The sequence below is a fragment of the Pomacea canaliculata genome, linkage group LG7 (genome assembly GCF_003073045.1).
Source record: "Pomacea canaliculata isolate SZHN2017 linkage group LG7, ASM307304v1, whole genome shotgun sequence".
NCBI classification, from domain to species: Eukaryota; Metazoa; Mollusca; class Gastropoda; order Architaenioglossa; family Ampullariidae; genus Pomacea; species Pomacea canaliculata.
The window spans coordinates 3,873,667-3,901,654 of NC_037596.1; the positions used below are offsets into that span (position 1 = coordinate 3,873,667).

General features: G+C 36.8%; 2 protein-coding genes across 12 annotated transcripts; both read left to right on the top strand.

Moving 5' to 3' along the window:
• Positions 1 to 27,918, top strand: LOC112568812. 3 transcript variants are annotated; one of them, XM_025246296.1, is made up of 5 exons: positions 1 to 199; positions 522 to 878; positions 1,260 to 1,379; positions 1,652 to 1,780; positions 2,048 to 3,224. In XM_025246296.1, the coding sequence occupies exons 1-5, from the start codon at positions 112 to 114 to the stop codon at positions 2,140 to 2,142; spliced, it is 789 nt and encodes a 262-aa protein (XP_025102081.1). In that variant the 5' UTR covers positions 1 to 111; the 3' UTR covers positions 2,143 to 3,224. The 3 variants fall into 3 exon arrangements, with proteins under 3 accessions (XP_025102081.1, XP_025102079.1, XP_025102078.1); XM_025246294.1 differs by lacking the exons at positions 1,260 to 1,379; positions 1,652 to 1,780; positions 2,048 to 3,224 and adding exons at positions 25,755 to 25,871; positions 26,521 to 27,918; XM_025246293.1 differs by lacking the exons at positions 1 to 199; positions 522 to 878; positions 1,260 to 1,379; positions 1,652 to 1,780; positions 2,048 to 3,224 and adding exons at positions 24,230 to 24,453; positions 24,739 to 25,095; positions 25,755 to 25,871; positions 26,521 to 27,918.
• LOC112568813 lies at positions 7,449 to 21,867 on the top strand. 9 transcript variants are annotated; one of them, XM_025246299.1, is made up of 10 exons: positions 7,449 to 7,663; positions 8,088 to 8,165; positions 8,483 to 8,560; positions 8,867 to 8,944; positions 9,373 to 9,570; positions 9,940 to 10,089; positions 19,326 to 19,349; positions 19,817 to 19,870; positions 20,369 to 20,445; positions 21,266 to 21,867. In XM_025246299.1, exons 2-9 carry the CDS (start codon positions 8,093 to 8,095, stop codon positions 20,413 to 20,415), a joined length of 702 nt encoding a protein of 233 aa, XP_025102084.1. In that variant the 5' UTR covers positions 7,449 to 7,663; positions 8,088 to 8,092; the 3' UTR covers positions 20,416 to 20,445; positions 21,266 to 21,867. The 9 variants fall into 9 exon arrangements, with proteins under 9 accessions (XP_025102084.1, XP_025102082.1, XP_025102090.1 ...); XM_025246297.1 differs by lacking the exon at positions 9,940 to 10,089 and adding an exon at positions 18,664 to 18,813; XM_025246305.1 differs by lacking the exon at positions 9,940 to 10,089 and adding an exon at positions 18,664 to 18,813 and having other exon boundaries at positions 8,867 to 8,929.
• Positions 27,919 to 27,988: the final 70 nt, after the last annotated feature.

The window sequence follows — 27,988 nt, forward strand, 5'->3', positions numbered from 1 at the left end:
TGTAAGACTTCCTCGAGTCTGTCTCATCTGAACACTAGTATGTTGCCATACTTCTTGACATTGGCTTGCAGCTGATGACGAGCAGCACGAACTACATTCTCATCTTTGACGATGAATATATTTCTGGACAGCTTCTTTACTGTATTTATCACATTGTTGGTGGCTCATGCAGACTTTAGTAAGACAGCAGCAAATGAATGTAAGTAATTGCGAATAATCTTTTGTTAGAACCTCTCGAGTTTTACATTTTTTGGACATTTTAATTTGAAGTTAGGTAAATTTAAGGAAATATCAAATTGTATTTAAATTTTAAAAAAAATTAAAGGAACATAACAACTAAAATATAGCAACTACATTAAAATGTTTGGTCAGCCATGTTGTATGTGATGTGCAACGATACTGCAAGAATTTTGTTTTATAAATGTATTTTACGGTTTAAAAAATATAAGAAATTACAACTCTAATTTGTAAACTAACTATAAAGAAGATGGTAATCTCTACATTTGACAATCTGAACTTAGGTGTTACACTGGAGATTGCCGGCAGCAGGTTTGAAGACAACATGGCTGAAGTAAATGAAGACGGTTACGTCCACATCAGCTTTGTGATAACAGACAACTGTAAGCCCAGCAGCGAATTTATCAGAGTAAAAGTATCAACGAGAAGCAGAGATCACCTAACGACTTTCTGTACCATTGTATTCCAAGAAAATATTTGCAAGATTAGTGATCAATCACTAACATGTCATTGTATAAAAAAAGAAGAATTCATGTTTACTTCAATCTCCACAAAGATTAGCCTGGCGGACAAGGTATTGATAGAATGGAGCGGCAATCGCACCAGCAAAGGAGAAAAAAGTGTTTTTCTTTTCGTAAATGGTAAGTAACCTGTATTCATAAAAGTACAGAACAGTAAAACATGATTTTAGAATGTGGTTAGAGGACAAATGCGAAAAGTAGTCGGTTATAATGTCATTTGGAGTTGTTTTCAGTGTCTTTTTGTATTGGTGGCTTATTAGACTTACTGTTTTGTAGGTTTGGCAGGTTTGGCACTGTTTCCTGTTTCGCTTCATCATGTATATCGATACCTCAGTGTGTGTGTAGGAATGTGTGGGTGTAGATAAGTATGTGCATGAGATATGTTATGGGTATAAGTGTATAGACTAGTGTATTGTCATATCAAAGTGTGTTTCGATGAAAAAAAGTTTTAACAAATATAAAATAAACAATAAACTACCGATACACATGTTACATATTTAGGTTCGACCACCAAACCTAACACTAAGAAGATGGGAGCATCAGTCATCATTAGCATCTGTTGCAGCATTGTCCTGGTTCTCGTGATCGGTGTTGTCATCGTCAAAATTCGAAAATGTAGAGGTAGTAGTTATTAGCTAGACTTACACTTTTTTAACGTGTTTATCTTAATCACCCATCAAGCCTGGTGTCTGTATGTTTGCCTGCGTGTGTGCCAATAGCGAAAGGAATACAACATACAGTCGTTTTTCATAAAACTTTTCTTTTTCCTCTCTCTCGATATAAATATATATTATTTTCTCCAATTATAGCTTACAATTCAGCTTGATAGAACTAAAATTAAAGACAAATATAATGAATTAATCACTTTTTAATTTACTTTAATTTAATTTCAGCTCAAGGTATTATCTCCCTTAAACTTCGTCGAGAAGTACATCTTTATGAAGCGAACACACATGCGATATGCAGTTGTGATCCATGCACTTCTGCTGCCAGTCACTCCAACACTTCATCGTCAGCAAAACGTTTGTAAATGTAATGTTTGTACGAAAATGAGTTGTTAGTGGTTCACATCAAGAGATTAAATTTAAAAAGAAATAAAAACAATTTTTAGCACTAACAAGGCTATATTCCAAGCTGTATTTAGGAGGCTGACTGCGTGGATGCTTTTAAAAATTATTAATATTTCAGGATCAGAGCAATTACGATTCTCGACGGGATAATTCAAAACCAAATAATTTCTGTATACTTCACAATTCCTTTTATAACAAGTTTAATTATTATCTTTGCAGTACATCCGCCTCGGATTCAACCTCGACAGTCAAATGGTGGCTATCTGGAACCAGCATCGCAAAACAGACTTGACAAACCTCAAGAAAAATGTTGAGCTCAAGCCTTGAAGTTTCTTAACGTTGCGACACTCGAGCTTTAAGACAGATACGCCCTCGTATATAAAGAAGACAATTTTGCTTTAAAGATCATAATATATCCTCTTTTTGTAAGTACTGAGAAAAAGAACCTAAAAACTATAAATTATACTTCAATTTTTCCATCTTACATTTTTAATGGAAAGGACAATTTCAGGATTGGTACATGGGAAGGACACAGAAGTAAATTGCTATGAAAAAAGATACAATTTTGTGTCTCTTTCTACAAACTGAAAGAAGCAGATGACGATAAACAAACCAACGCATTGCGAAAACGATAACAACATCTCTAAAATAAAACTACAAACTGGTGTAGAGACTAAAATAAATTGTGGGGTTATATTCAATGCTTCCATCCCGAATCAGTTGTTAAACAGTGCTTATGTTTTTGGGGGGAAGAAAGGACTCCACTAAGCTGTTTTGTTTTTATTATTTACTTATTTTGCTAACGGCGTTTTACTTGCGGAAAAGAGCTTACAGTGTTTAAATACATTTCGTGTATAAGTATGTAACCCATGATCTTTATGACTGAGTTTTAGTCTGTAATGAGGTCGTCTCTCTTTCTGACCCGCGGGACGACACATCTTGTCTCTCCAAGATGAATACCTGTAGAACCTCAGCACCTGACCGTCTGAAAGGACGTGTGATCAGGTCCTGCGCCCAATGGTCACACGTTTGGTTCACCTGTTCCTGAGCTGTTAATTGTTTTATAAGCTATAGGACACCTGCTTTATTACTTCAGTACCAAAGAGTCACATAACAAATCTTAATGGCTAAACAGTGGTCTTGACCCTTAGTCTTGCTAAGTGCATGGAAAGGGTTGTGTGCAACCAGTTAGTCAATGACATATCTGATCACAAAACAAAAATAAGAGTTTACTCCCTAACTATAACTGCAGCAAGTCATCTAGACATCACGGGTACATTTGCTCGAATTCTGTTTATAGACATTTCATCTGTATTCAGTACTACTCAGTCACACTTGCTATTACAGTCCTTATACTGTATTATATTTTCTTATTCTGTTCTTTGTTTAAAAGTGAAGTCTGAACATACATTTTAATTGTGTTATATTATTGGTAATATAATAAATGATAATACAATAATTTGAGTCTTCAAATGTTTCGTAAATTTAAGCGCAGGTTCAACTTACTCTAATATCTTATGTTAAGGTATTATACAGCAGCTAGCAAAGACATAATTAAAATCACTGGGATATATATATATTAAGTACACAGGTCATTGAATTAAGGTAAGGGTTAAGCGGTTCGCAGGGAAAGGGAGGGGGTGAGTTGGTGTTTTACGCCGTGCCAGCAACTAAGGCTATATTACGGCAAGGCAGCTAGCCCTGTAAACAGATCCCACGTGCAGAGAAAGAACAGCGTGCCCGAGACGAGAAATGAACTCTGGGCAGCCAACCTTCACCGTATTGGTGACAGGCGCTAAGCGTTGCACCACCGGACCGCTCACACAGGGAAAGGGAGACAACACAGTTCACTAAACCGCGGCATGAGGAAGACTGAGCACATACTTCTCACAGCCATGTTTGCCACCCGTGAAATCCACCCATGCAGAAACACACACACACACTCTCCCAGACAAATAAACACCCCCGGACTCAAACAAGTGGGTGTCTCTCTACTGACATTCTTTTTAAATCCCCTTTCCTGTGATATCAAGATACACTTACCGGTGAGCATGCTATCATCTTATTTGATTATTTTTTTTTTACATACATGTACGTTTATAAGTATACTTTATCAACTATTCCAAAGCGTGTATAGATTAAGATACTAGGTATACAGTCCTCGTCTGATATGTCAAACGTACTTCTATTTCAATGGTGTGTGTGTGTGTCGTGTGTGTGTGTATGTCGTGTGCGTTTGCGTGTGTGAATGCGGCGCTGTATATATATATATGTGTGTTTTATGGAGAAGTGTCTCAGCGTACCGAGTAATTAAACAGCTTGTTAAATTATACATTTCTGTTGGTGTCTTTTTTAGCAAGATCTCCACCACCTCGACAAGCACTCAAAAAAATGTTTTCAATTCCACCTGATACTCAACTACGATGACACATTCTTTGCTGTGGTAGAAACATCTCGACAGCTCGATTCAAGATTCTTTTATTCTGTCGCCCTCCAGGGGGTATTGAGAAATTAGGAAGTATCAATGCATATACATTCACATTCTTATCATTAAATATAGGGTGTCTCTCATTTACATATATTCAAAATCATCCACTCATTCTTTCCTTTTTCCAATCACTTCGTGTAAACTTGGATATTGTAATCGAGTAGGTTAAAGCATCTGGACATATCAGAACATAGGATAACCACTCTCTTGTTCTCCCTCACTCTCTTTCACAGGTGTTCTGTATTCTTTACTATTTCTTTATCACAGAGGTAATGCACTCCCATCCATCCCTGTGTACAATATATCCCACACACACACGTTTTATCAATTTAACTAGTTTACTGTTCTTAGTAATATCTTTACAAATTGAGATAGTCTACTGAGGGTCTTTTTATTTTTTGAGGCTAATAAAGATTGGAATTTGTAAGCATTTGGGTTACGAGTATAGTAGCTTGGTAAGTATTTTTTGCGCTGGGTATCAAATTTGTTACAATTAAAAAGATAGTGGAATTCATCCCCTATGTCCTTGGTGTTGCAGAGTCTACAGAACCTTTCATTTCTAGGGATATCTGTTTGCCTACCTTTATTCACTGGAAAGTGGTTATTCAATGACCTAAATTTTATTAAAGGGAGGTAATCATGTGGGGGTAGGATTTTTAAGTAGGGTTCTAGTAAGAAGCTGCTTTTAAACATTCTATAATTTGAGTATATTTGTTTGGAGTCTAGTTCCCTAACCAATTCTGGATATACTGGTCCTGTAGGGACCTATCTACTTTCTTCTTGAACCAATCACCTGTTATGTTTATGCTTTTCTGGTTTATCCATATTCCACTTAGGCCAAGGTCTTGCAGCGTTGTCTGGATAGTACTGATATAGCTAGACTTAAGAATGTTTGTTTCGTGTAGATTTAAGAGCATTCTATATGTAGTGCTTGATAGTTTATTACTGTTGCTAATCAATTTAAACCAAAAGCTAAGCATCCTACTTTTAATAAGAAGACTAACAGGGAAGCGACCACATTCTCCAAGCACTATACAAGATGGGGTGGACTTTCTTATTTTGAGGACCATTTTATAAAATCTTAGCTGTAGTTTACCACAAATGTCACTAATTCCTGATGCCCATATTTCACAACCATAGGTAAGTACTGGAAGAACAATTCTGTCAAACATGTCAAGTTGAATATCTAGTGGTAGCTGTGACTTTTTACATTTTTTCAGTAAAGCAAACATGGCTCTTGAGGCTCTGTCATATAGGTCTTTTTGTGCTACTAGAAATTTGTTATTGTAGTTTAGTTTCAGGCCAAGATAGGAGTAATAATCTACTATTTCAAGTTTCTCACCGTTATAAACAAATGTTGGTTTCTTTCTTATTTTACCTCTAGAGAAAATAACTATTTTTGTTTTGTCTGAGTTAATTGTCAGGTTCCACTTGTCACAGTATTTTTTCATGCTGTCTAAAGCATTCTGTAGATTTTCTGGTGTTTCGGATAAAATGACAGTATCATCTGCATATAGGAGTATGAATAATTTAAGAAGCACATCAGTTTCTTGGGGGTGAGGTTATTTGGTGTCAGTTTGGCTAGCTCTGGGAGACCACTAACAGAGTCTGCTAAGAGATGAGTTTTCAGATCATTAAGATAAATTGCAAATAATAGAGGAGATAGGTTCTCCCCTTGTCTGACACCATGACTACTTTTAAAAAACTCTGACTGGTTTCCATTAATCTTAACACAGGATTTTGCCTTTTTGTATATATCCTTGATTATATTCATGAATCTTCCCTTGGCTCCAAGATCTAGCAATTTTTCCCACAAGTAAGTTCTATCTATCTTGTCGAATGCTTTCTGGTAATCTATAAACGCGCAGAAAACTCGTTTTTTTCTACTTAGTAAAATTTCGAGGATGCTTTGCATGGTGAATAGGTGGTCAAGGGTGGATAACCCCTGCCAAAAGCCTGCTTGTTCCTGTCCTTTGAGATCATTTTCCTCTAGGTAATGTTTTAAGCGTATATTAAGGACACTTGTGAATAGCTTACCAAAACAGCTAAGGGTTGTAATGCCACGGTAGTTATTTGGATCACTTTGTTTTCCTTTGTTTTTAAAAATTGGTGTTATAATACCTGTTGCCCATTCTGTGGGGGCATGACCTGTTGCTAATATGAGGTTAAAGAGGGCTGTGAATAGGGTCAGAGTCTTTGGTTGAGAAAATTTTAAAAATTCATTTATTATATTGTCATTTCCACAAGCTTTATTTCCTTTTAGCTTTTTTAGGCAATTAGCAACCTCACTCTCTGTTACTTCACTGTTGAGATAGTTATTGCTAGTTTCAGTGGTATTCACAAGTAGGTCAGTTTCAGGTGTGTAATTGCCAGGATTGTTTATCTCCATGAAGTGCTGTAAAAATTCATTACAGGTTGGGGTTTCCTTCTTTATTTTATCACTGTTATTCTTGTTCAGAATGTTCCAGAAAACCTTTGGGTCCTTACTTCTTAAGTGTCTAATTTTCCTAAACCATTTTTGCTGGTAGAGTTTAAACTGCTTTCTTATTTCTCTCTTGTAATCCTGTCCAGCTCTATTCATGCGTGATTGGGATTCTGGGTTGTTACACGTTTTCGCTTGGCGCCGTGCTTTAAAGAATTCGCGTCTTTTCCTGCGACAGCTGGGGTTAAACCATGGTTTGGTTTTAGGTTTTTGACTAGGGACTTGCTGTTTCTTTGGGTTGCTGGCATAAGGGAGTAGGCCACATCTACTAGCACTATCCAGCATAATGTTACATACCTCTTGGGTTAGTGCATCAATCTTGTGTAAGTCTACTTCATGATTTCTTTGTAACAGCTCGTTGACTTCATTTGTTAAGTGGCTAATCTTGTTTGAATCTAGGGAACTAATAAAGTCATCTTTCATTCTGTTTTTCCATTTGGGTTTCTTTAGTGTTGTGTCCTTCTTTACTTTATCATCATTTAGTAATGGGAGTACTTTGGGTTGAACAGCAGAATGTACCGACAGACCATGCGTGACAGTGACGTCACTCAACTGACATGTAAACCAACCTCAGCAAAAAAAAGTAGGACAAGGGGAAGCCCCGAATAATTTCCACCCAACCTCATTCAGTCTAACAAACATCAGGGAAGTGTGTGGCACAAACTAACCCACCATTGCTAGACGTGTACTCATGTTGTAGATACGCTTTTTCTCCCCGGCTAACACTTATAGTTGGCCTGAATAAGAAAGAAGAAACGTTTAGTCGTGTATATAAAGTTTCTCATCCACCATCTTGGTTAGGACGTAAACTCGTTTCAAGAGGACATCGCTGCTTCGTCTTCTTCTACAGCTGTGGCTGCCTCAGGTAGGTATTTGTGATCTGTCTGGTCTTTGGTTCACCCTCAGTGGAAACAACTTGTGTCATCTATCGAAAGCGAGGCTAAATAAACATCGCGAAGAGCTATTAAGCGATTTTAATGATGTAACTTAGGGTTGTGATACTACTTTATTGCCGGCACTCGGGATTCTGAAGGTACATACTCAAGAAGAAAGTCAGCTGTGTGCTTTTCACACAGAAACGTCTACATATGTTAGGTATATGTTGGGTTTGTATTAGGTATATGTTGGGTTTATGTTAGGTATATGTTGGGTTTATATTAGGTGTATGTTGGGTTTATATTGTAAAGCTTGGATTTTAAATCATCCAACTGCACAACGGGTGTTTTGTCAATCCTGCATCGCACAGCAGTCATCAGATTTGTTTATTTTAGGTTTATTTTATATTTCAGCAGCCATGGGCAACTCGTGTGACAGCCGAAGGTCTCAGCAGATGCACGAGGATTTCGAACTAAGTAATACGGCTAGATGTACGTTATTATTGTCTCTTTGAACTTGAATATGCTCACATTAAGTATTGCTAACATTATCTCTTTAGACAATTCTATCTAAACTAGCGAAGGATTGAAAGAGGACCATCATATTAACATTAGGTATATGTTGAGTTTATATTAGGTATATGTTGGGTTTATATTAGGTATATGGTGGGTTTATCATAGGTATACGTTGGGTATATGTTCTAAAGCTTGGATTTTAAATCATCCAACTGCACAACGAGTGTTTTGTCAATCCTGCATCCCACAGCAGTCATGAGATTTGTTTATTTTAGGTTTATTTTATATTTCAGCAGCCATGGGCAACTCGTGTGACAGCCGAAGGTCTCAGCAGATGCAAGAGGAATTCGAACTAAGTAATACGGCTAGATGTACGTTATTATTGTCTCTTTGAATTTGAATATGCTCACATTAAGTATTGCTAACATTATCTATTTAGACAATTCTATCTAAACTAGCGAAGGATTGAAAGAGGACCATCATATTAACATTAGGTATATGTTGAGTTTATATTAGGTATATGTTGGGTTTATATTAGGTATATGCTGGGTTTATCATAGGTATACATTGGGTATATGTTGTAAAGCTTGGATTTTAAATCATCCAACTGCACAACGGGTATTTTGTCAATCCTGCATCGCACAGCAGTCATGAGATTTGTTTATTTTATATTTCAGCAGCCATGGGCAACTCGTGTGACAGCCGAAGGTCTCAGCAGATGCACGAGGAATTCGAACTAAGTAATACGGCTAGATGTACGTTATTATTGTCTCTTTGAATTTGAATATGCTCACATTAAGTATTGCTAACATTGTCTATTTAGACAATTCTATCTAAACTAGCGAAAGGATTCAAAGAGGACCATCATATGAACAGCACTGCTCAATGATAATCTACGTATTTCTCTTCCCATTGAGTTTGTATCCAGTGAAAGATAGACTCCTGTGTCACACTACTTTTGTCAGGTAAAAGAAAAAAATGTTAAATCACTGCATAAATAAAAGATTCTTATGGATTTTTTTATATTTCATTAATAATAATACATAGAATTAACAGTAGAAATATCATCTTCCTCTTCTTCGACTATATTTATGCATTAGTCAGTGAAAGTGCTCATCGTCAGGCAGTTCCTACAAAGTGATGTGTTTACTTGCTTAATTTCGGAAACATTTTTTTTAATCAGACATTGTACTGCCAACGAGGGAATTGTGTGAAGACTGTGGAGGGTCGACGTGTATGGATAGCTACTACTTAAAGTGTATGCTTTGCTCGCGATGCTCACGTGACCTGCCTTGTTACTACTGCATACTGTTGCTAGATCACCTCTTGGAGAAAGCCTCGAATGAAAAAAAATCGCACGCGGAAGACACGAACGTGAAAGGTTGGTTGTTTATTAAGACAAGCTATGAAATTTAATTAATTTAATTTAAAGGCTAAATAATGAGTAAAAATAAAGCAAAATAAGTGTCTGTATAAGAGCATAAAATATTTTTAATACTTTAAATTCTTACAACATTCTGTTATTTTACTGAAATCGCTATTCCTGTAGGAGTAATCTGAGGAGTAAGGCAAATGAGGCTCGGGGATCCTAGTAAGGCCAAAGGGAGATCCTCATGGATCCCACAACGCTGTCTTTTATATTTTTATATTTCTGTCAGAGTGGTAAAAGACATCCAACTCATATTACAAATGACAGGTTCCTTTTCAATACACCTGATGGTGTCATTTCTAATGTTATGGTGATATACAGAGCCTGTGGAAGCCTCGTCTAGTTCTCGTAATGTGTTCGAGACACCGTTTTGCGCGCGCTGCTCACGTGACCGGCCATGTGACGTCTGCCAACTATTGGCCTTGGACCGCAGGGAGAAAGCCCAACGACGGCAGCTAGCCGGGCCGAACGGTCTGTGGAATGTTGGCTTTTAATCATTTAGTATATAAAACCTATGAAGGTTAACGAAAGTAAACCCTCTCAGCTTTGTGTTTATAAATGTTGCTGTTGTCATGGTAATCTAAAGCCCAACAGTAAGATAGACGCCTTGGAAGCCTGATGGCAATTGTTTGTGTTTTGCTCATGAATACACACACAACGGTGTCTGTGCCCTCGTGAGGTGGCATACCAATCGTTGAATAATGTTTTGAGGACAGATTTTGGTAAAAGGTACAATTGCCAAAAGACTTTCTTTCCTCAAGTTAAAATTTAGACATCTGTAGAAAAAAAAAAAAAACTCACCAGGTGGCTGTCCTTTGATTGAATATCAAGACAAAAAATATGCAAAAAAAGTTTAACTATTATATTTTATTTCTTGTTCACGCTTATGTTACTAGTTGATTTATTTGTATTAATTTTGCCTCCTTTACGTTTGTATCTTTATCAACAAAATTAAAGGTAAGAGATAATTTTTTTAATTCTTTTCTTGCAGGAAATGCACGTGGAAGAAGACTCGGTAGGTTATGAATAAATCACGACATATTCTGTGTATATGACAGTAAATATATAATCACTTTTAACGACAGTGTCTTTCACTGACAATTAATTGCGAAGCTAAAGTTAAACACCATCCATACATCACCACTCTTTGTAATAGAGGCGTTTACTGTCGAATCCTGATAATATATGAACATTTGCCAATCGAGCAAGAAGCCGTCAAAGAGTTTCATCTGATGATTTAAACATTCCCTGTCTCTTTTTCTCTGTCTGCTTCTCTCTAAAACTGTTTGGTTGTTTTTTGATTTTTTTAAAGCGGGTAAACATACCCGTAAACTTTCTTTGCACGCATTTAATCGCGCTGTCTCATTAGTCCTTCTTTCTCATATACTTTCTCTGTGTGTGAATGTGTCAGCGAGAATATGTGTGTGTGTGTTGGTACGCGAGCGATTCTTGAGTTGTCAATATGTATGTAATTGTTGAGAAATAATAAATAGTTATACAATATATTTATATGTTTTTGATCATTCAAGCTATACCAAGTCGTTACCGTGATCCATATCAACCACCAGATTTTCACCCTGATGGTAAGTCTTACTGACTGATATACATAAAATGTCATTAAGACAACCCTAGAGGAAGTAATGTAGTCCGGTAACCTCCTCATGTTCATGGGGAGTGAGGTGTTACACTCCTAACTTGTCTCAGGGCTAACTTCACATGAGAGCCCTGTTCATCTCCTGTAGGTGAAGTAGTAGTGTGGTAATTAATATCAACAAGCAATAACGAGGGATATATATAACACAGACTGTATTTTATGACTGTTATTACTGTTCTGCCTGCAAAATATATTCCGGGGCTCTGAGGTCAAGGGGGTCGTGTCTTTTGTCAGGTCTTTGTGGGTCGGGAAGTACACTAGTTTTTTTTTTTTTGTTTTTTTTTTGCTTTATCTTTCTTATCCTCTACGTAAGTAAACATATATACTCACAGTCTATTTTTTGTCTAATTGTTTTTGAACTTTCAACCAGTCTCACAGCCAGTGTGTGAATGTATGTGTGTAAGTGAGCGAACGAGTATCTTTGTGTGAGGCTATAAGTGTATAAGTACCATCATGTGAGTGTGTCTTTAGTTGTGTGATTTTAAATTAAGAGAAGGTAACAAATATTTATCTATTTTTTTTTGTAACCTGTAAATGTTTTTTCAGAAATCTTCAGGGTTTTCATTGAAATCTTTTCGAGGCTGTTCCTTTAAGAGTTTTGTTGACTGCTCATGAAAAGCAAGGTAAGAGCAATTGTTATCTACGTACAATGTCCTTAAGATAAATGAAGACCAAGTATTACTGTTGTAAGCAGTTGCAGCTCATTGTTTCTAAAAAAAAGATTTAAGTTGGTCTCTGTCGGCTCATCCTGTCACTCTCTCTACTTTCTCAGCTTTGCTGAGGAAATTTGGCATAAGACAGGACATTCTGGTCCAGTCTCATCGGGCAGTGATCGAGAATGTACTGACGTAGCATCCATGTATGACTACTGAGATAGAAAGAGAGTGTGGAAGAGGTATACAGAGAGAAAGAGGGGCAGGTACATTTATGTGCATATGTATGATGAAGAAATGTAACGGGGTGTATAAACCCACAGTGAGAACAGTTGCGTCTGAAAGTATGGATGTAAGTGTAATCGGTATTTATAGCTTGACAACCATAATCAAGTCATATTCCTTGTGTACTATCACTTGGCACATACATGAATTCATATTATTAGCAATTAGCAAAACTACACACCTACACACAATTTTCTGACATCTAAACGGTCAGATATGTCAGATAGGTCTGCAGGTATAGTCTTGGTATATATATATACAAACACGACTTTGAATTTTACTTTTTTGTTATTTATCATCCTCTGTATGTTTCCTTGTCTGCCATGGCCTAACAGTATACAAAAGATTAATCTGGATGAAAGTTTTAAGAAATGACACTCCTGTGTGTGTGTGTGTGCAAATGTTTGTGTGACCAAGGGTTATTATGTAATCCATGTGTATGTGTGTCTGTGTGTTACAGGATCAATTAATGTTACTCCTCTTCCACAAGGCAACAAGGGAGTCTTTTGACACGGGAGCTTTATTGGTGACATAAATGACGGCAAAGTGTTATGTTATTTGCAATATCATTAAGTCATATGTAGTACGTGCCAGTATCACACGAAAACACTTTATGAACTACTTAAAACTTGATTTGTTTCCACTTTCGTCAATCCTTCTTTGTAAGTGATTTGTTTAGCTACAAAAACATCATTTTTCAAGCCTCAGTGTTAAAACAATAAGTACAGAAACACATTCAAGTGATGAATACTGATATGTCATGTAGCTGCCTATCAGTATGTCTCTGTAGATGTTTGTGTTCTTATTTTGTTGTGAGCCAGTGTTTGTGTGTGTGCGCGCGTGCATCGAGTATACGTACGTTTTGCTTGTGGATTTGTGAGGATGTTGATTTGGTTTGTCTATGGCTGTGACTAACGATCTGAAGTTTTTTTAATTTGTTTGAAAGAGTAAAAATAATGGATTTCTTTTAGTTTGTGTGTGTGTGTGCTCACATCTATGTTATGGGCTGAACTTTACGAATGAAAGACACTGGATTGTATCTAAAGGAAATAAAAGAAATAAAAATTAAACGGTCTGCGTTGTTAAATTTATTTTTACGCGACAGTTATTAAAGTTATACTCTCTCTAATGTGCTAAGTGCCCCATGACAGTAACGGTCTTTATTTACTTTAGTCAAATTGTCTCCAGATCTCCAACCCTGAATAACAAACTCTAGTTCATCACCTCAACTGAAAACAACACTGAATTTAAAATTTGAAGGAAAATATATTTATATAATCGAGTGGTGGGGGTGTGATGCTCCTGAGGAGTAAACTTCCTCTCATGCATTCAAAACTTACGCAGGAGCAGCGCCAGCAAAAATATCTTGACCTTTACTCTCCACAGCTTGACTCAAACCTCCTCACCTCATACTCGTCTCCCTTGCATTTTACGTCATTTCAACTATGACGTCTCTCTTGTCTGTATACGTCTTTACAACTATGACGTCTCTCTTGTCTTTCTGGGTCATTACAACTATGACGTCTCTCTTGTCTTTATACGTCATTACAACTAATAATATCTTACACATAATATCTGAAAACTGCAGATCATCAAAAAAGTTATGAAGTTCCCTACGAAAAGTCATATACAACCATCTTTATGTATCTGTTCTCTTATCAGAATCCGCTTGAATCATCAACAACGCAATAACGACAGTGACATATCTCGAAATGTCTCTATCTTCAGAGTGCCACGATGACATTTGTTCCCCGCATTGATAACGACTGGTCAAGCCGTTCAAGAAATATGGCAACAAAAACGTGTCTAAACGAGTCAGTGGTCGTTGTGCTTTGCCGAACACGTGCAGAAGTGATGTTTCCTGTATTTTTGACTAAAAAGTCTCGCAGGATGCTATATCTTAAAATGTCCTTTACGAATGTAAATCGGAGCTTTGCATACTACTGTATACTGGCCAGCACCACACAATACAAAAACAAAATATCTTAATAAAAATAGGTTTAGAATTTATTGCCTTGTTCTAGTCAGAGATTGCATTTGAAAAAGGTTTCTTACAACAGCTATTCTTACAACTTTTTATACTTCCTTGTATGTTTTTACATGAATGCAGCTTTGTCTTCATTTTTAAACGGACTTTAAACAGGGAAGTTTTACAAAGCTTTTTCCCGTGCCATCCGTTTTATACGATAACTAAAACATTTATAGACACCTGAGCCAAAGCAGGGTCGACAGTGATTTATGTTTTTACTGACAGAAGGAAAGTCTAGGGACTAACTCGATGGTGGAGCACAGAGTGGAGTCGTCAATAGGATCATGCATTGAATCCTTCTGCTAACCTAGAAACCAAAGCCCTTGTTGGTATGGTGGTGTAGTATAGCATATGATTGCTGTTCTGTTAAATGCAGTCACCATAATGATTTGAATACTGATTTTATTGTTTTATATCGCTACCCCGATTTAAATTTGAAATCAATGGTTATCAGGGCTGCACTCCACATTTATACAAAATGATAAAATAACTCATAATAGATGATAGTTCGCATGAATGGTGCATTAACATATTAATTGCAGAATTATAATACTAAAGAGTTATAAAGATCGTTTTGATCGACAAATTACTTGCGAAACAAAGCTTACAGTGCTTAAACACATTTGGTGTATAAGGATATAACACAGGATCTTTATGATTGAGTTTTAGTGTGTAATGAGGTCGTCTCTCTTTCTGATCCACGGGACAACAGATCTTGTCTCTCCATGATTTATACCTGTGACACCTCAAAGATGTCTGAACGGACGTGTGCTCAGGTCCTGCGCCCAGTAGCTCAGCCCAGTGGTCACACGTGTGTTTCATCTGTTCCTGAGCTGTTAATTGTTTTTTTAAGCTTCATTACTTCAGTACCAAACAGTCATATGACAAAATATTAATAACTTTAGAACAGTTGCATTGACCCTTAGTCTTGCTCAGTGCATGGAAAGGGTTGTATGCAGCTAGTCAGTCAATAACATTGTTGATCACATTGTGCACAAAGCAAAAATTAGAGTGTACTCCCTAACTTTCTATAACTGGCAGCAAGTCATCTAGACAGCACGGGGACACACGCTCGCATTCTATTCATGGACATTTTATCTGTATTCAGTACTACTCAGTCACACTTGCTATTGGGACCTCTCATGGACCTCAAGTTTAAGAAATCACTAGTTCTCAAAATGAGACAATTGCTCCTGAGGAGGTCGAAGAGGGTCAGCTTGGGAGTTACACTGTCCAACACTATGATAAGAAAAGTCCCACAAGGAGATCGTGCTCCTGATACTGTTCTTTGTCTAAAAGTGAAGTCTGGACATACATTTTAATTGTGTTATATTATTGATAGTACAATAAATGATAGTACAATAATTTGAGTCTTCAAATGTTTCTAAATTTAAGTGCAGATTCATCTTAGTCTAATATCTTTCTTTAAGCAGCGAGCAAAGACATAATCAAAGTCACTGGGGTATATATTAAATACACAAGTCATTGACAAAGTAAGGGTTACGTGGTCGACAGGGAAAGGGAAACAACACGGTTCACTGAGAACATCCTTCACACAGCCATGTTTGCCACCCGTGAGATCCCCCCGTGCAGAAACGCACACACAAAGACAAACACCCACGGACGAAAACAAATGGCTGTCTTTCTACTGACATTTTTTCTATCCTCTATCCTGTGATATCAAGATACACTTACTGGTGTGGTGTGAATGTTATCATATTCTTATTTCATTATTTTTTTACATGCTTGTACGTTTATATGTATACTTAAGTCACCTATTCCAAAGCGTGTATAGATTAAGATACTAGGTACACAGTCCTCTTCTGATATGTCAAACGTCATTAGTTTTGTATTTCAATTGTGTGTCGTGTGTGTCTGTATGTCGTGTGCGTGTGCATCTGTGTGTGAATGTGGCGCTGTGTATGTTTGTACGTGTGACTGGAGAAGTATCTCAGCGTACCAAGTAATTAAACAGATTGTTAAATTATAAATTTCTGCTGGTGTCTTTTTTTTTAACAAGATTTCCACCACCTCGATAAGCACTCAAAAATTTTTTCAACACCACTTGAATATAATGATAATCAACTGCGATGATACATTCTTTGCTGTGGTAAAAACATCTCGACAGCTCGACTACAGCAGAATTTACCGACAGACCAGGCATGACAGTGACGTCACCCATCTGACATGTAAACCAACCTCAGCAAAATAAAGTAGGGCAGGAGAAGGGGAACCCCCTAATAATTTCCACCAAACCTCATTCAGCCTCAGCAGCATCAGGGAAGTGTGTGGGACAAACTAACCCACCATTGCTAGACGTGTACTCATGTACTCACGTGAATACACTTCCTCTCCCCGGCTAACACTTATAGTTGGCCTGAATAAGAAAGAATCAAACATTTAGTCGTTTCGAAACAGTTTCTCATCCGCCATCTTGGTTAAGACGTCAACTCGTTTCAAGAGGACATCGCTGCTTCGTCTTCTACAGCTGTGGCTGCTTCAGGTAGGTATTTGTGATCTGTTTCACCGATGGTTTCACCTCAGTGGAAACAACTTGTGTCCTCTATTGAAAGCGAGGCTAAATAAACATAGACAGATTTCTCACCAACGAAAACGAAGAGCTATTTAGCGATTTTAATGATGTAACTTAGTGTTGTGGTACTACTTTATTGCCGGCACTCGGGATTCTGAAGGTACTGCAGGGCTTCTGCTTACGCAAAAAATTACGTACAGTACGCATTAAAAGTTTGGAGGATCCTTTCAATTTTCGTCAATGGGGTCCCATTCGAATTTGGGCGAAGAACAGGGACCCCTTAAAAATCTGAAGAAGGGGTCCCTGGGACCCCAAAGAATTTAGCCTTAGCAGAAGCCCTGCGGTACATACTCAAGAAGAAAGTCAGCTGTGTGATTTTCACACAGAAACGTCTACATATGTTAGGCTTATGTTAGATGTATGGTGGGTTTGTATTAGGTATATGTTGAGTTTATATTGTAAAGCTTGGATTTTAAATCATCCAACTGCACAACGGGTGTTTTGTCAATCCTGCATCGCACAGCAGTCATGAGATTTGTTTATTTTAGTTTTATTTTATATTTCAGCAGACATGGGCAACTCGTGTGTAGTCTGTGGCTGGCGGAGGTATCGGCAGATGCACGAGGAATTCGAACTAGGTAATAAGGCTAGATATACCTTATTATTGTCCCTTTAAATTTGAATATGCTCACATTAAGTATTGCTAACATTATCTATTTAGACAATTCTATCTAAACTAGCGAAAGGATTCAAAGAAGACCATCATATTAACAGTACTGCTGAATGCACATCTACGTATTTCTCTTCCCATTGAGTTTGCATCCATCGAAAGACAGACTCCTGTGTCACACTACTTTTGTCTGGTAAAAGAAAGAAATATTAAATTACTTCATAAATACAAGATTTTTATGGATTTTTTTCGGTACGATTTATGCAAGTATAGTCATTTTCTTAAAATCATGAGGAAAAAAATAAGGTCCACAAATACAAGTTCAAATACTCATGGCAGCTATTTTTTTTTCTTAAATTTCAATCTTTCACTAAAAATAACATCATAACTTATATTTCATCAATACTATTACCTAGAATAAACTGTAGAAATATCATCTTCCTCTTCTTCGGCTATATTTATTATCATCGTTTTGGGGTTTTTACACATGCCGTAGAAATATTCTTCTTACTACCTTCTAAACAGTCTTAGAGCAAATTCCTTATCATGAAATGCTTTAATTAGTGAAAGTGCTCATCGTCAGGCAGTTCCTACAAAGTGATGTGTTTACTTGCTTAATTTCGGAAACTTTTTTTAATCAGACATTGCACTGCCAACGAGGGAATTGTGTGAAGACTGTGGAGGGTCGACATGTACGGATAGCTACTACTTAAAGTGTATGCTTTGCTCGCGATGCTCACGTGACCTTCCTTGTGACTCCTGCATACTGTTGCTACATCACCTCTTGGAGAAAGCCTCCAATGAAAATAAATCGCACGCGGAAGACACGAACGTGAAAGGTTGGCTGTTTAACAACGTTTAACTAAGACAAGCTATGAAATTTAATTAATGTAATTTTAAAGGCTAAATAATGACTGAAAATAAAGCAAAAACAAAAGTGTCTGTATAATAGTATAAAAATATTTTTTGATAGTTTAAATTCTTACAACATTCTGTTATTTTATTGTAACTCTGAAGGAGTAATCTTTCTGCCAGCTGATGAATAATGGCAAATGAGGCTCAGGGATCCTAGTAAAGCCAAGAGATCCTCATAGATCCCACAACGCTATGTCTTTTATATTTCTGCGAGAGTGGTAAAAGACATCCAACTCATATTACAAATGACAGGTTCCTTTTCAATACACCTGATGGTGTCATTTCTAATGTTATGGTGATCTTCAGAGCCTGTGGAAGCCTCGTCTAGTTCCCGTAATGAGTTCGAGACACTGTTTTGCGCGCGCTGCTCACGTGACCGGCCATGTGACGTCTGCCAACTATTGGCCTTGGACCGCAAGAAGAAAGCCCAACGACGGCAGCCAGCCGGGCCGAACGGTCTGTGGAATGTTGGCTTTTAATCATTTAGTATATAAAACCTATGAAGGTTAACGAAAGTAAACCCTCTCAGTTTTGTGTTTATAAATGTTGCTGTTGTCATGGTAATCTAAAGCCCAACAGTAAGATTGGAAGCCTGATGGCAATTGTTTGTGTTTTGCTCATGAATACACACACAACGGTGTCTGTGCCCTCGTGAAGTGGCATAAAAGTCGCTGAATAATGTTTTGAGGACAGATTTTGGTAAAAGGTACAATTGCCAAAAGACTTTCTTTCCTCAAGTTAAAATTTAGAGACATCTGTAGAAAAGAAAGAAACTCACCAGGTGGCTGTCCTTTGATTGAATATCAAGACAAAAAAATATGCAAGAAAAGTTTAACTATTATATTTTGTTTCTTGTTCACGCTTATGTTACTAGTTGATTTATTTGTATTAATTTTGCCTCCTTTACGTTTGTATCTTTACCTACCAAAGTAAAGGTAAGAGGTAATTTTTTTATTCTTTTCTTGCAGGAAATGCACGTGGAAGAAGAAACTGTAGGTTATGCATAAATCACGACATATTCTGTGTATATGACAGTAAATATACAAATCGCTCTACCTTTTAACGACAGTGTCTTCCAGTGACAGTTAATGACAAAGCTCAAGTTAAATACCATGCATACATCACCATTCTTTGTATTAGAAGCGTTTACTGTTAAATCCTGACAATATCAATGTTTGCAAATCAAGCAAGAAGCCGTCAAAGAGTTTCATCTAATGCTTTAGACATTCCCTGTCTCTTTTTCCTCTGTATACTTCTCTGTAAAACAAATTTTGGTTGTTTGTTTAAGCGGGTAAACATACCCGTAAACTTTTTTAGCAGGCAGTCAATCGCGCTCTCATATACTTCGTTCTCGTGTACTTCATCTATGTGTGAGTTGTCTTGAGTTGTCAATGTGTATTAAATGTTGAGAAATATTAAATAATTATACAGTCTATTTATATATTTTTGATAATTCAAGTTATACCAAGTCGTGACAGTGAACTAATACATCTGCCAGATGTTCACGTGGAAGGTAAGTCCTGTTGACTGATAAATATACAATGTCATTCATAGCACTAGTAGGTGAAGTAGTAGTGCTGTAATTAATATCAACAAGTCATAACTAGGGATTTATAATGCAATGTTTTATTACTGTTATAACTGTTCTGCCTGAAAAATATATTCCGGGGTTCTCGAGTCAAGTGGATAGTGTCTTTGTCAGTTATAAAGGTCGGAAAGTACACTGTTTTTTGTTTTTTTGTTTTTGCTTTTATCCTCTAAGTGGATAAACATATTGTTATATTGTATATTGTTATATACTCACAGTTTATTCTTTTGTCTAATTTATTTTGAACTTTAATCGGTCTCACAGTCAGTGTGTGAGTGTGTGTGAGTGACCGAGCGTCTTTGTGTGAGGATATAAGTGTATAAGTGCATTCATGTGAGTGTGTCTTTAGTTGTGACTTTAAATTAAGTGATAAGAGAAGGTAAAATATATTTATCTATTTTCGTAACCTGTAAATGTTTTTAGAATTCTTCATGGCTGCTGTTCATTTCTGTATGGCCCTGTTCCATTAAGCGTTTTCTTAGCTGCTCATGAAAAGCAAGGTAAGAACAATTATCTACGTACAATGTCCTTAAGATAGAGACCAAGTATTACTGGTGTAACTAATTGTAGCTCATAGTTTCTAAAACAAAAGAGATTTAAACTGGTTTCTGTAGGCTGAGCCTCTCACTCTCTCTACTTTCTCAGCTAATTTGGCTTAAGACAGAACATTCTGGTCCAGACTCATCGGTGATCGAGAATGTACTGACGAAGCATCCATGTGTGACTACTGTGACAGAAAGAGAGTGTGGAAGAGGTATAAAGAGAGAAAGAGGGGTAGTGTGCATGTATGTTCATGATTATGTATGATGGGAAAATGTAACGGGGTGTATAACCCACAGTGAGAACAGTAGTGTCTGCAAGTATGGATGTAGTTGTGATCGGTATTCATACATTAAGTGACGACCATAATCAAGTCATATTCCTGATGGACTATTACTTGGCACATACATGAATTCATATTCTTAACAAGCAATAACACAGAGAGAGAGAGAGAGACTGAGAGAATTTTCTGACTTTAAAACAAACGTCGGATTTCTGGGTCAGATGAATCCTGTCTTTGTCAGATAAGCCAGCAGGTAAAATCTTATCAGGTATAATTATAATATCTGTACACACACCTTGCATTTCACTTTTTTGTTACCATTTTTTGTTATCCTTCTGTATGTTTCCTTGTCTTCCATGGCCTAACAATATACAATAAGCATAATCTGGGCAAAAGGTTTATGAAATAACACTCGTCTGTGTGTGTGTGTGTGTGCGCGCGCGCGTGCGAATGTTGGGGTCTGTGTAACCATGTGTGTGTGTGTCTGTGTGTTACAGGATCAATTAATGCTACTCCTCCTCCACATGGATACAAGTGAGTCTTCTGACATGACGGCTTTATTGGCGACCTAAAATGGCGGCAAAGTGTTATGTTATCAGTAATATCATTAAGTCATATGTAATACGTGCCAGTATAAGATGAAACCTATTTCTGAACTATTTCAAACTTGCTTTGTTTTCACTTTTGTCAATCCTTCTTTAGAAGTAATTTGATGAACTATAGAAGCATAATTTTTCAAGCCCGAATGTTAAAATCTTAAGTACAGAACCACATTCATGTGGCGAATGCTGATTTGTCATGTAGCTGCCTATTAGTATGTCTCAGTAGATGTTTGTGTTTTTATTTTGTTGTGCATCAATGTGTGTGTGCGCGCGCATCGAGTATACGTACGTTTTGCGTGTGGATTTGTGAGTGTGATGATTTGGGCTTGTCTGTGGCTTTGACTAACGATTTAAAGATTTTTTGTTTGTTTGAAAGATTAAAAATAATAGATTTTTTTTAGTTGTGTCTAGTCACAACCTATTTTATGGGCTGAACTTTACGAATGAAAGACACAGGATTGTATCTGAAGGAGATAAAAGATATAAAAATTAAACGTTCTGCGTTGTCTAATTTATTTTTACACGACAGTTTTTACATTTATACTCTAATGTGCTGCGTGTTCAATGACAGTAACCGTCTTTATTTACTTTAGTCATATTGTCTCCAGATCTCCAACCCTGACTAACAAACTCTAGTTCATCACCTCAGCTGAAAACAACACTGAATTTAAAATTTGCAGGAATATATATATAATCGAGTGGTAGGGGTGTGATGTTCCTGAGGAGTACAAACTTCCTCTCATGCATTCAAAACGGACACAGGAATAGTGCCAGCAGAAATATCGTGACCTTTACTCTCCACAGCTTGACTCTAACCTCCTCACCTCATACTCGTCTCCCTTGTTTTTTTTTTTTACGTCATTACAACGATGACGTCTCTCTTGCCTTTATTTGTCATCACAACTATGACGTCACTCGTCCTTTTGCGTCATTACAACTATGACGTCTCTCTTGTCTTTATACGTCATTAAAGCTAATAATATCTTAACATAATATCTGAAAATTACAGATCATCAAAAATGTTATGAAGATCCCCACGAAAAGTCATATACAACAATCTTTATGTATCTGTTCTCTTATTGGAATCAACAACGCAATAACGACAGTGAGATATCTCGACATGTTTCTATCTTTAGAGTACCACGATGACATTTGTTCCACGACTGATAACGACTGGTCAAGCCCTTCAAGAAATATGGCAACAAAAACGTGTCTTAACGAGACAGTGGTCGTTGTGTTTTGCCGTACACGTGCAGAAGTGACGTTTCCTGTATTTCTGACTAAAAAGTTTCACATGCTATATCTTAAAACTTCCTTTACGGATGTAAATCGAGCTTTGTATACTACTGTAGTATGGCCAGCACCACACAATATAAATACAAAGTATCTTAATAAAAAAAGGTTTAAAATTTATTGCTTTGTTCTTGTCAGAGATTTCTTTTAAAAAGGTTTCTTACATCAAGTGTTCTTACAACCTTTTATCCTTCCTTGTATGTTTTTACATGAATGCAGCTTTGTCTTCACTTTTAAACGGACTTTAAACAGGGAAGTTTTACCAAGCTTTTTCCCGTGCCATCCGTTTTATACGATAACTAAAACAATTATAGACAAGAGCCAAAGCAGGGTCGACAGTGATTTATGTTTTTACTGACAGAAGGAAAGTCTAGGGACAAACACGTTGGTGGAGCACCGAGTGGAGTCGTGAATAGGATCATGCATTGAATCCTTCTGCTAACCTAGAAACCAAAGTCCTTGTTGGTATGGTGGTGTAGTATAGTATATTTTTGCTGTTCTGTTAAATGCAGTCACAAGAATGATCACAACCCACCATAATGATTTGAATACTGATTTTATTGTTGTATATCGCTACACCAATTTAAATTTGAAATCAATGGCGGATGAATAGAGGTTATCAGGGCTGCACTCCACATTTATACAAAATGATGAAATAACTCATAATAGATGATAGTTCGCATGAATGGTGCATTAACATATTAATTGCAGAATTATAATACTAAAGAGTTATAAAGATCGTTTTGATCGATAAATTACTTTGTAACAGCATACCAGACTGATAAAACTAATGTGTTTGAAGATTATGTAATGATTAAAGAATGTTGAATGTTATATTAACAGCTGAAATGCACGTTGTGTCATATTATACATGGTATAGCTGTGGGTCTCTTTCTTTGCCTTGAAGTCTCTTCCAACCCATTTTAATAACCGTTAATTGTCTCTTTCTTGCATCTTTCTATTTCCTTCATGAAAGGAGGACGTGATACACAAAAGCGCTCATTGTCCTCTCACTCGCAGCCTGGACTAGGGCTAAGGTTATTGGTGATGACTAGAATACGATTGTCGACTTTTCCTGACATTACAAGAATCCTGACTATAATTTTTACGGGTAAAACTGTACACGCTCTTTCTCCCTACTATCTATCTAACACACACATACACACACGCGCACACACTGTATGTGTCAATCCTTATTGTCTTGTGTGCACTCGTGTGCGCGTCAGAGAAAGTGAATCTGAATGAATAAAACTTTGAGGACATATGTGGTATGTATAACTAGCATCCTATGCTCCTTAATGCAAAGAAATCTTTACACATGTATGTATACACAAGAAGAAAACTATAACAATGCTAATATTGATGTATACATTGAGTATACTAGCATTCCTATCAATACTGATAATCATTAAGTAATGTTCATATTTCGCGATTTTTCAGATTTTATAATAAGATTTCGATACGTATGTGAGATACTTGATGTATTGCAGTAGTATACAAGGCGTTATGTTTTATTTTACACAAGGAACATAAAAATCTGAATACAGAAGGGAAGCTTGTTTGTGAAGTGCATGAAGGGTCACTTTCCGGGACCTTCGGGCAGTGATGATGATTACTGATAAGTCACTTTTAAGTTGACAGACTCCTTGAATAGCTTGACTTTCAGCTTCATACGAACATGAAATATTTCATATTAGCGGTGATTGAGACTTTTATAAACATCTTTGTTCTTACTGTGTTTATGGCGATGTTCGCACCTCAAGCGCACTCTGTCAACGGAAACAACACCTGTAAGTGTTTTAAATACGTGCTTGCTGAAATAGTTCTCAATTTTATGTGATTTGTGGTTAATTGTAAAAGTTCAAATACTTCCTTTAAATGGATGAGTCTGGGGCTAAACGGAAGAGACTACGGTAAAGCGAATTGAGAATGACAATGACTTTGCTCTGTTGTGTAGTTTCAGAATCGGATAATAATTGCTTTTATTTAGTTCTTCCATACTGTGACTATATCAACTTAGTGTGAAGTAATGTTGTAGAAAAAAATAATCCGTATTTGTGACATTTTACATGCAGGTGTTACACTGGAGTTTGCCGATGGAAGGTTTAAAGACGACGCTACTGAAGTAAATGAAGATGGTTACGTCCACATAAGCTTTGCGTTAACAGACAACTGTCAGCCCAGCAACGAATTTATCAGAGTAAAAGTATCAACGAGAAGCAGAGATCTCCCAAAGACTTTCTGTACCATTGTATTCCAAGAAAATATTTGCAAGATTAGCGATCAATCACTAAAATGTCATTGTATAAAAAAAGAAAAATTCATGTTTACTTCAATCTCCACAAAGATTAGTCTGGCGGACAAGGTATTGATAGAATGGAACGACAATCACACCAGCAAAGGAGAAACAAGTGTTTCTCTTTTCGTAAATGGTAAGTAACCTGTATGCATAAAAGTACAGAATAGTAAAATATGATTTTAGAATGTTGTTACAGTATGAAATTTGTGTTACTGCACACAAAAATGACTTGTGCCAGGGGCTACAACACAGACTACAAACACATACTTGAAACTTCACAAACGTATTTTCCTTAAAAGTCCCAGTCATCCAGTGGACTGTTGCCCTTAGAGCGTAGATTAAAAATAAAGGCAATGGAGGAAAGGAGATGTCCTCCGACCTCAAGAAATCAGGTCTTATAAACTCCTCCCCAACCATCTAAAGGATAGGTGACTGCTGTTTTACTTATGTCTGTGTATACGACCTCAGACGATATGTATGCATGGATGAGTTTATGTGCATATTTATGCTTATACCTGTCAATGAATTAGAATTTATAAGAGTTTGTGTGTGCGTGTGTGTGTGTGTGTTTGTGTGAAAAGTGTTTATATTAATGCATCTGATGTATACTTCTAAACTAAGATCAAATACACAAATTCTTGCTGATAAAATGCCACAACTTAAAAAAGCAAGGAAAATTAAAAAAAGAATTTGTTTCTCTTTATCAAAGCACACATTAATGTTGCATTTATCAACTACTTCATTTAAAAGTAAGGATGTTAGTTTACATCTCCCCCTGTGCATAATCTACAGGTTCGAAACCCGTCATCCATACTGACGAGAACATAGTAACACCAGTCATCATCAGCATTGGCTGCTGCATTCTCGTGGCTGTCGTCTTTGTTGTTATCGTCATCAAGAGACATGGAGGTAATATTATCTTTTATTTCTAAATTTAAACTTCACCTGACGAAATAAGTGTATCTCTGTTATCTTGGTGTATGTTTGTACATGTTTGTGTGAGAGTGTGTGTACTTGTGTGCATGTTTATATGCGTAAGTGTTTGTGTATGTGTATATTGTATTTGAGCTCACCTACGTATGATATATTTATGTGTGTAACAACATTAAGCATTAAAAGTATAAATTGCAGACTTAATACAGCATTCAAGGTAAAGCTTTGTGCACTCACTCTTTCTGTATCACTATTTATGCATATTCATGTGTATTGTGTGTGTGTGTGTGTCTATATATAGAGAGAAATCCTGTAGAAAAAGTGTTTATCCTGATGAGATTCCTGGAAATATAAAATCTCAATTCATAATGTTTACTTAAATGAGAGATAAAATAAAGTTAAACCTAATGTTTTTGCTTTAAGCTACAATTTATCTCGTTTTGATAAAACCCATTTTAGATAATTATTAAATCTTTTATAAAGCTATGACCTTGTAAGATCTGCTCTGCAATAGTTTTTAACAACTTTATAAGACTAACAATGCTAAAAATGTGGAAATAGTTACAGCTATTACGCTCTCTTTAAAATATACTATACTTCAGTTGTTCTTACTGTCTCATTACAGATTGCCGCCATAAGAAACAGCAGGGACAATCATCAGAGGACAGGCAGATGATTCTAGGTAACATTCCACCTGATGTTACACCTACCAGTCCAGCAAACCTGACGAACATCCCAACACAGACAAGTACCCAAACAGCTTCAGGACATTCACTCAGACGTACTCGAACCCGAGGTGTTGCCAGACTTCAGGGACATAAAGCCATCCGGAGCCGAATAGGCATTCTTACCTTCACTGGACAACGAAAGCCTAACAACCATGGAATGACAGCCACCCAGAACCAAACCATCCAGGAGCCAGTGTACGATCGTGCCATAACATTTAGCCCCATAATACACAGAAGCCAAGGACAATCAAACGATCAGGCGACAACATCCGGTCCAAGCGGCGCAACCAGAAGCGAAGAACAAGAATATGACCGTACCATTACATTTTGCCAATCAGTAACAAGAAGTCAGGAACAAGCCAACGAACAGGTCTTAACACACTGCCAGAAGGTTACTACAAGCCATCAAGAAGTATACGATCGGGCAGTAACATTCACCCAAACAGTAACAAGAAGCCAAGACGAAATTAAGAAACATGTCGTCACAAACCAAAAGCCAGAAGAAAGTCTACAAGCAGGTCATGGCATTCAGCCAAATAGTAACCAGAATCCAACAGCATGCTCACGATCATTGCATCCACACAAACAGTAATAAAAAACCAGTAACAGATAATGACCATGCAATAGCATCCAGAAGATCAGTAATGAGACATCAGTAACAAGTCTATGATCATGCCATAGCATCCAGCCAAAACTGAAGTAGGAGCTGTGTACAGGTGTGCAAACAAACTGTCTACCATCAAACCACACAGATCCCCAAAGCCAGGGACCAGTGTACAGTCAAAATGTTTTATTCAGAGAAACAAAGAGTGAGAAAGTTTCAGACATTCAAGAAATGTAGACTGTTAATCTTCTTCCATTATCTAGACATAGTCACTCAATTTCTCATTGTCAAAGATGTGTAACGAGAGCCTCTTATTGAACATTCATTGTAAAAATGTATATGAATACAGTCATACACTAACATCTATCGTAGAATGACAACATTCGTTCTTGTGTACATTATGAACTGAAATGTGTTTATTGAAAGTAATCAGTGTACTATAGTTGTGTATATAGCTGTTGTATTAAAGACAAAACCTAAATTATTTACTATCCTACTGATGATAACAGTAACAGTTTTGGATAGCCTGCTATGCTAGTAAATGGAACTACAGTTTAAACAGTTGTTAGTAACAGTCTCTAGCAGTGCCATGAGATTAACTACCTTGACCACACAAATACTATGTACACAAAATTCAGAAATTTTTAGATGCTTCTTTCAACAAGCTGTATTTGAAATTAAGCAAATTAAAAAAAATGAACTTAAAATGTTTTTGGTAATTTTGTTGTACTCGAAGCAAGTCATATTCACTTATTTTTTGT